This window comes from Anneissia japonica, unplaced genomic scaffold (assembly GCF_011630105.1).
Source record: "Anneissia japonica isolate Jap-2015-1 unplaced genomic scaffold, ASM1163010v1 scaffold287706_len398110_cov188, whole genome shotgun sequence".
Classification (NCBI taxonomy): Eukaryota; Metazoa; Echinodermata; class Crinoidea; order Comatulida; family Comatulidae; genus Anneissia; species Anneissia japonica.
The window spans coordinates 72,689-82,438 of NW_022756069.1; the positions used below are offsets into that span (position 1 = coordinate 72,689).

Below are 9,750 nucleotides of genomic sequence, written 5' to 3' on the forward strand. Positions count from 1 at the left end.
ATTAAAGTATTAAGACTGACAAATATCAAATCGAACCCAAGCTCCAAGAATGAACTCCTAGCACTGGGCCGAACACAATATAATTTAAATTAAAACTATAAAATAAAACAATACTTCACTCTCTTCAAACTTCCGGTTATAATCCCTGGTGGATGTTTAGGAAGCTGGTAAGGGCAGTTTAAACCATAGGCTAGGCCTAAACTTCTGTTTTTTATAAGAAAACTGAGGATGAATTGCTTAAAAAAACAATAATACCAAATTGAGGATGAGAAAAATGTTTAATGAGGTTTTTAATTAAAAACACTAGAAAAACCAACAAATCAAGCTAGTCACATACAGCATTAATGTTTAAAAAGGTATACTGTCAAATCATTATTATCTGTACCATTAGTGACTATGTAATACCCTCTATGATGCATTTCAGTAAAGTTGGGCATACTGTACTGCTGTACCAAAATAATTTTCTGTCTTTCAAAAATTTTGTACAATAAGAACAAAATAAGAACATGTTGAGGGTAAATCGGCAAAAGAAACCCCAAAAAAAACAAATTTTTACTGGAGAATTTAATAATAGTTTGGCTGACAATGTAAAACAGACCTGCAACAAATTTCAATTAAAAAAAATTATACGGATATACAGTACACAAATTCATTCTTTTTGAATGTGAATGTGCTTTAATGTTAACAGACAAAAAATTTAGCAGCCTCCTAAAAGGAAATAGTAACACAATATTTACTTTTCCTTAGCCTAGGCACTAAAATTAATTGTTTTTATATTGTTCTCCTGCTCATTTATATAGATCACAGTATCCTGTTATTGATAATTATTATTATTTAATATTAAAAATGATTCTCTGAAAAATCAATAATTAATAGGTACTGTAAATCGATAAGGATCAGAATTTTGAATAATACTGTAGTACACTTTTGTTTTTTTAACATATTTTATAAGAACACTGAGGCTGAGATTACTCAACTTATGTGCAGTAGGTGACTATGTATACATAATATCTTCTAAGTACAGTAATAATACACTGCTGTACAATAACAATTTTGAAAATTGTATAAAATATTAAAGAACAAAATAAGAATATTTTGAGCCTGAAATTGGCAAAAAATAAGAACACTGAGCCTGGGCAAAATTTTACTCGTTCTTATAAACATAAGTCTAATGGTACTCAAAAAAATCAACTGCATTTTATATTGGTTTCTTCCTGCATTAATTTTTAATTAAAATTTATATTGTCATATATAGTATCAAGGACAGGCATGTTCAATTTGTACCAAAATTTAATTATATTTCAAGACTGCTTTTTCTAACCCTATAAACCTACGACATTAACGTTATACAATGACCAATTTTAAATAATTCCCTAGTGTATTACAGTATAATTTATACAAAACATACTTGATTTTTTTTTAGGACTGCCCCTACATAAGGTATAATTTTATGGTCTGTAAAATACACTAAATGTGTCAATAAATAAACAACAATAATATATTAATAATGGTTTAAAAATAAAAATGTTTCACTACATTTATCTTATAGTACTGGAAGTAGTTTCTTCCAACACATATTTTCAATCATTAGCATTAAATATTACAACCTTAGACAAACTTATCAAAATTCTTAGCGCATAACCAACAAAACATTAAATGTTTCTGTCAGTAAATTTTGAACTAGTTTGTTGCTTCGAAAATTATAAAATGTTTTTAAAAACCCTGAGTTATACCATCATTTGCTACTGATGATGTGCACTTGTGGCATGGTGGCAGTCCTTCTGTTTAAGCTTACACCTAAAACTAAAATGAAGATGCAACCATTAAATCAGAATAGTTTATTTAAACCGTACTTACCAAGATAAATTCCACTAAAATTGACATGGTATTACACAGTTATTAGCTCCTTCGCACACAAAACAATTTTATAGAAAGTGGAATTTATCTCCACTGTGAGCTGCTTTATCTTCAGCGACTTGAAGAACAGAGTGAACTCTTTGACAGCCTAGTAAGATATGAAGGCGCAGGAATTTCATCTAGGTTGGAGATTTGCAAAACTGCTATACCATGACAGATTGGCTCAACTTCTATCCCCTGGGATCAGTGGAATAAGCCTCAGTAGGTCAGGCTACAAACAAGGCCATACACAGCAGCAAACCCAAAAACACATAGGAAAAGAGGCAACAGCAACAAACATAAGGGATAGCCTCAACAATTTTCAATACACAACTGTGTCTAAGAAAACTTTTTTTTCCGAAAGTGTAAGTAAACTGTACATGTCTACAGTATGATGAGAAATGTTTACACATGACATGGATCTGATCACGAAATAGAATAAAAATAAACTTGGGAGTATTCTCTTTCTAGAAACACTTTAGAGGGATCTAGAAAACTACTACTGAGCGATTTGTTTCATTCACTTATGTCAAACTGATTTAAAAGTTCTAAAACACATCAGGATTTTTCTTTCTCAATAATTTGCAAAAAGAAAAGATAAACGACATTTAACTCAGACCTGTCTATCAAATGTAGAAATAATACTAGTAATTAACTTGGGGGGTGAGAGGGGGATAATCTAATTTTTTTCATCATTTTCATTAGAGAATAAAACACGTGCAAAGTTTATTATGTAGACTTCTGGGGAAGAGGGAGAAGGCCACGAATTGGCTACGAATACCATATGAGTTCTGTACAAGTACAGTTTCACCAAAATCCTTCACAGAATGACTCTGTACGCATAATAATTCCCTATGTACCCACATTAAGCATGGCCTGAAAAGAGTAACCTCCATAACAGACAGCTTTCTTTTTTACTAAACTCGAGACTATTACTGCCAAGAAATACAAAAATAGAGACTCGGGGCTAAGAAGCACGGCACAGTGTCGCCAAAAAAAGTAATTTTCAGTTTTGACAGAAAATAGCCTCGGTACCTGAATATCTGTAAAGTATGTTTTACTTTTGGTTCTGATAATTAAAAATAAAAAATGAAAGTAAAAACAATGAAAAAAAATGAGTAAATGTAAATTGCATTTAATTTTGCTATTTTCTGAAATTCTTACAGGATCTACTGTGGTTGATTACTTAAACACCTTAATTTTTATGATCTTATATGTTACAAATATTACAAATAATGTTTAATCATGAAAATAAATGTAAGGTATGGTTTTGGGTATAGTCTACTTACAATGTATTGCAATATTTTAGGTAGCTATAGTACTGTAGGCTTAGCCTAGCCTTAGCATTTCATTGTATAAAAGTAACAAATTCAATATTTAACATACACTTCTTATTCAATGTATTAATCATCGGTATACTGTACTAATTGAGGTATAAATGTAATACTGTGAATAGCTGTAAGCTACAAAATCTTGTAGTATATTGATCAAAATGTAGCACTTTAGAGACTACCGTAAAGAAACTAAGTGCCACTTTTCAGTGGCGACGAGTCAATGGTCCCTTATGGAGGGTCTAAACCCACCTCAGGCCCAGTATAGCAGGACATAATGAGTTTTAAGTATAGCACATGCAGATGTCTGGAAATAGCATTCTTAGACTGTTAAAATGCTTGACTTTTCCCTGATGTAAAGTCCTATGCCCCTTGGAGCTGCGCTGACACCGCAGAGGCCACGCTTGAAAAAACAAAGTACCAAACTTGACTTTTTTTTATATCAGCCTAAATATCAGCGTAAATACTGTATAAGCATCGTAGCATTATACTTTTAATTAACATAATATATTTTTAATTAAACATTCAGCGACAAATCTAGCGTACACACCCAATATGCTTTTGATGTTCTGCATCACCCAATACTATTAAATAACCAATTTCCCAAAGAATAAATAATATTGCAACATGTGTAGTAAGATACAGGTAGGAATATTTACAGTACATGGTAACTTTATCGATACAATAAGTTGCAATAAACACCGCTCTCAAATACTATATGCCCTGCTATAAGCACCACACTAAATCCTCCTGAACAAATATACACAGCTTAAAACTGAATATATCTCAGCTGAAAACCATTGATAGTACTTGCTTTAAAGGAAGATTTATGTCAATTTATTGATGAAATATTTCCTTTCTTAGCTGATGTAACATTTTTTATTATTTACGAGGATTTTTAAATACAATTTTAAGTGTTTTTGTAGTTAAGACGATCGTTATTAATGATGTCATGGCTGCAAATCGAGTTCATAAAATCAAGAGTTTGTAATTGGGAGGTTCATAATTGGGAGGTTCATAATTGGGAGATTTTACTGTAAAAATAACCAGCTAGATTAGGATTAGTTTGTTTGATTTTAAAACAATATCAAGGTTCTAAACATGATTTTGAAAAGGAACTTTATCCTCTTAATCTAAGTCACTAGAAGATTAATTCCAACCAAGGTTTTCAATACAAAGGTTGAAATATTCATGGGGAAAACATGAAATATTATAGCTTCAATAGGGATTATTTTCTAATCTCCTTCAACAGATCCCATAAATGTTTTGATATTTGATAATCTGTCTTAAGAAATTAATCATACAGAGCATTTTACTTTATTTCTTTTTTGATGTGAACTTGATGCTTGATGATTCAATTTTTGCGGCCTACAGGCTAGCCTCAATAGGTAAGACAGACAAGGTCACACACAAACAGTTCTCTTGATAATTTCATTTTCAGTTTTGTTTATTCATAATAATTTGAAAGTAAAGTGCATGCATAAAGCAGAAACTAAACAAAAATAATAACAAACTAAAATTCTTGTTTTTTTTACCAATTATGCTACATGCAGAGCAAACTGTACAAGAGTTAATATCAATCAATATATCAAATACTTTGTTTAATCAATCAATTTATCAGAAAATCAATTAATTCATTATTCCAATAATTAATTTATCAATCAATTCTTTAATCAATCAGGTGATCTATCATTCCATTAATCATGTAGTGAATCAATAAAAATAATACATAAATTTAACAGATGCACTGATTATGTTGAAATTATATAGAACGAACGTCACTCCAAGTAATGAGAGGGAGGCCTTTATTGAATCATGGCCTCTCTTTTTATTATTCAGAGTAACACTTGTTGTACGATAAATAAATCTATTATGTTAATATTTTTATAGTTGGAATTCTGCCAAACAAGCTCATTATCTTATTGATTGATTTTGTTCATATATTATTTATAGTGGATGAATAAAAGAATATTTGTATTCTATTTAGTAGACAAATCCACATGTACCACCCACCAGGTCTCCCACATACTGTAGACACATTCACACCTACCAATATATCAAAACTTCTGCAAACACACACACACACCAAATTTTACATGTGTACAGTACTTAAGACCATTATATCAATCGTGACGTCATCATTGTAACTCCCAATGTTATTTGCCTATTTCCCAGCACCCACTAATTTTTATATTAGTGGACGGCTTGGCTTGATTTTTTTTTAGGTTCGTATGCAAAAAAAAATTCCTCATTTTTTCATCACCGTGAATACATCGCGCACCGCGATAAAAATTGAATTGTAATTGAAAATTACTTTCGTAAAACAAGCTTAATTAGAACCCGAAGAAAGTTATTTCAAATTTAATATTAAGTATGAACAATTAAGGAATTCATTGAATCAATGGACCCTCATAAACACAACAAACTGAACATTTAATAGGAATATTCTAGACCTATTTTAAAGACTCAAGGAACAAATATAGATGTAGGCCTACGGCCAGACAGGAGGCCGCCCGGGCGTCCTCCTACAACTAGCTATTAGGCCTACTAGGCCGTAGCCTAGCCTAGTTATGAAATTATCGTGCAATAATTCCTGTCTGCATGCACCAACCAAAAAGGACGCCAGTGGCTGTATTCTCTCTCGAATGCTGAAATGCTTATTTCTTTGATGAAAGTCTATCAAAATAGCATTATAAACAAGTTCTTTTTAACATAATAGTTAATCATCGTATCCATAATGTACTGCTGATGTGTAGTTAAACGCGTACTGCAGGAGCAAAAATCAGTATACGCACAGCTAAATGTAAATACGCACAAGTACGTATACTGATCATATCACTATAGCAACCGATGACTGCTACAACAGTTGGTTATAAAAAACTAAAATTAAAAGATGGCGATTGACTTATAAAGCAATTTGTAGAGCATGCATCATACACTAAATGGAAAATTATTATACTTAGGTTAGATTTAATGCATTCAAAAATTTCCTTTGGGCCTTGCAGGCCCTTAGGAAATTTTTTCAAGCATTAAGTCTAACCTTCATATAATAATCTTCCTACAGTGTACTATGCGGAGCTCTACTAATTGCTTATTATGTACAGTAGACACATCCACATACCCTTGCACTTTACACACCCACACATCCACACACACCTTATAGACTGAGACACCACATAGTAACCACATATCCACATACAGTAATGTACCCTAACTGTACACCCCCACATACAGTGAGCATATATCTACAGTACACCTTATGGGCTGAGACAGCCACGTAGCACACATCCACACAGACATACTGTCTGACATCTGCCAAGAACAATCACTACACATCCACACAATACTTACAGTACTTCTGTACAGGAGAATTGCCCATTGATGATTACTCTCTAACATTTAGGATTTTCCTAAAAAACCAAGACTTTCACCCACTGTACACACATCCACACAAATACTGGTTCTTCGCACAGATACGATAATTAATGCCGAGACTGCCACAAACAACAGACACCACATTGCCTCTGCATTGTACACCCTATACATCCACATGTGATTGTAAATACACCAGACACCCACATACAGCTGACACATGCATACAATTTCAAAATATCCAACACACTATTAATAATTCACTTCTACAGTAACATCTACACTGAATGATGCACCGCTACTTTCAGAGATAATTGCACAAATAAATATACAAATTTTGCAATAAACCCAATGTACAGTACTGTAATGTAACAGAGATGCACAGAACTTACAACGCAATTCATACACATACATGTAGATTTATTCTTGATCGGGAGGGGGGGGGGAAGGAGGGAGGTTCGCAGCAGAAAGTGTCTCTCCCTATGTCACCACCAGAGTAGCAGCAAAAAAATAATTTCCTCATAAAGTGAGAACAAAAGGCCAGAGTAATACAGTAGTAGTCTGGATACCCGATTGCTAAGGAAACCCCACATCCATTGCCACTTGTACCCCCATCCCCTAGGTAAAAAAAAAAGTTTTTGCCAATTAATCCAATAAAACACAAAGAGACAGAACTCCATGAGTAATACTCTACTGTGAGCCTGTGTGAATCACATATTAAATACAGGATAGACATAGTTTTACTGACTCATATTCAAGAGATTATTTATACAATAAAATTAAGTAAAAAATCCAATGCTACTATATCCAATCTACTGTACCTAAACAGTACCCATTGGAATATTGGGAGGCAGCGTGTAATTGAAATATCCTTTAAAGAAGTGCCGGTAAAATTTTACTCATCTGAACGGGCCCTAACAGTAATCTGATAAAATGAGACCAGAGGTTGTTGCACTGTACAGTATGTCCTTCCTCGTCTATAAAACCTTTTTAATTTTTGTAATTAATTCCCTTTCAAAAATGAGACATGTCGTGGCAAAAAGGTTAAGTTGTCGCACAGGCTAGTATTGAGTAAATGAGCTATAAAATATGGGAGCTCAAAAAATTCCTAAAAATCCAAATTTTTTTCCCACTATAGATCAACAATTTAATGTTTTATTAATCATTTCCCAAAGTATTAGTTCTTGGAATGGTCAACAAATCGTTTATTTAGCGTTATTTGGATAGTAATTCTATTAAAACAATGTATGCACAAACAACTTTGGAAGGCAATTACTCAAAATCATGTTTATCTCGACTCTAAGAGTGCTGTACTTGAATCACATTCCAAATCTTAAGCTTAAAATGTCCAATTTCAATGAATGACCCCACATTTTAAAGATCACATAGGCCTACTCGGGTATCTGAAAGTACCAATAACTTGAATTTCAATTTTGGCAACAACATGCCTCAAATGTTCAGTCTATACAATAGTAGTACACTTTTGTTTTTTTTTATAAGAACCAGTAAAATTTTGCCAGGCTCAGTGTTCTTATTTTTTGGCCAATTTCAAGCTCAAAATGTTCTTATTTTGTTCTTATTTTACACACTTTTCAAACATGGAAAATTATTATTGTACAGCAGTATACACTGGACTGGGAGGTGAAAGCGGCCCTGCAAAAAATGGCCCCTGAATGAAAGGCCCAGCAAAAAATGGCCACACAAAAAAAAGCCCCAGTTGTTGAACTCGGCCTCAATTTGTTCTTATTTTGTTCTTAATTTTTAAGCAATTTCAGCCTCAGTGTTCTTATAAAATGTGTTCTTATAAAAAAAAAAAGAAGTGTAGTAGTAGTAGTAGTAGTAGGAGGATATGCAAAAAAAAAAAAAAATTCTGTAGTCAGTCAACCCCAACCCACAATTTATGAGACTGTTAATTCCCTTTCTATGAATTTTACCAACCCACTGTAAGCCCAAGAGGGTATTAGGCCAAGGTTTGATGACACATATTCAGAATGAAGTTTATCATGAAAACAAGAAATCATACTGTATGTAGACTTAATTAGATTTGATTCTATCTGATTTAATAATATAGATTGATGTGTTATTGTAAACTACAGTGTACTTTAATAGTATAACATGTCAAATGTATAGTACAGTATTTAGTATTTAATTATTTAAAAATGTTGATGGAGATGAGGATGAAGACGACGATGACAACAATAGAGATGATGAAGATAATGATGATGATATAAGAAAAACAAAACTATGAGAATTACAATTTATTTAACCACTTAAAACTTCATGACCTCCGATGATGCATTTCGATAGTGCCATAAACGACATTGGTCTGTAAAAAGAATGAGGAAAACACCCCTTTCTATAACTCTCCTGCCCCTTCCAATCCATAATGAGTATGTACTTTTTATAAAGTTGACTATTGTCATTTTGAAATTATCATCTATTTTACAAGCATCAACAACTTAAAGTTGAATGCCAGTACATTTATGAGCAAATAAATAAACTTTCCTTTAAAAAAGCCACAGGTGAGGATGAAATCCCTGCTAAATTAATAAAACTTGCAATTAATTCAATTACAGCTCCTAATAAATATGTCATTAAAAACTGGAACTTTCCCTAACCTGTGGAAAAATGCAAGGATATGTCCAATTTTTAAAAATGTTGATCGCAAAGAATCATGCAATTATCGTCCAGTGTCTATTTTGCCCATTTTATCTAAACTTCTTGAACGCACTGTTTTTGATCAGATATATCCTTTCATTGACCCTCTAATTTATGAACAGCAATCAGGATTCCGACCAAATTTCTCAACTACTTCCGCTCTGTTAAACATTAATGAAGATTGGATTGACGCGATTGATAAAGGTAATCTTACAGGATTAGTAATGTTAGATCTCAAAAAAGCTTGACACTGTTGACCATGATCGTTTAATTAATAAGCTACACAACTTTAATCTTCATCCACATGTAATAAAATGGTTTAAAAATGTTCTGCAAAACCGAACACACGTAACTAAAATAAACGGAGTGACTTCTGAACGCTGCCGTAGCACTTGTGGGATACCACAAGGTTCAATTCTTGGACCATTAATATTTATACTTTACATAAACAACCTCCCAAACTGTGTTTCTAATTGTAAAACAAGTATTTACG

At 32.6% G+C, this 9,750-nt stretch overlaps 1 protein-coding gene across 3 annotated transcripts in view; it reads right to left on the minus strand.

The window, feature by feature from the left end:
- LOC117123845 (high affinity cAMP-specific 3',5'-cyclic phosphodiesterase 7A-like) overlaps positions 1-9,750 on the minus strand; it is a 63,852-nt gene that overhangs the window by 41,386 nt on the left and 12,716 nt on the right. Inside the window, exon 1 of one of the 3 annotated variants that reach the window (XM_033269871.1) lies at positions 1,858-1,991. The exons of the other annotated variants lie outside the window; for them this stretch is intronic. Within the exon in view, the coding sequence (XP_033125762.1) occupies positions 1,858-1,884 (27 nt within the window). The 5' untranslated portion in view covers positions 1,885-1,991. Of the gene's footprint in view, positions 1-1,857; positions 1,992-9,750 lie in introns of those variants that run through there. 3 annotated transcript variants of the gene reach the window in all.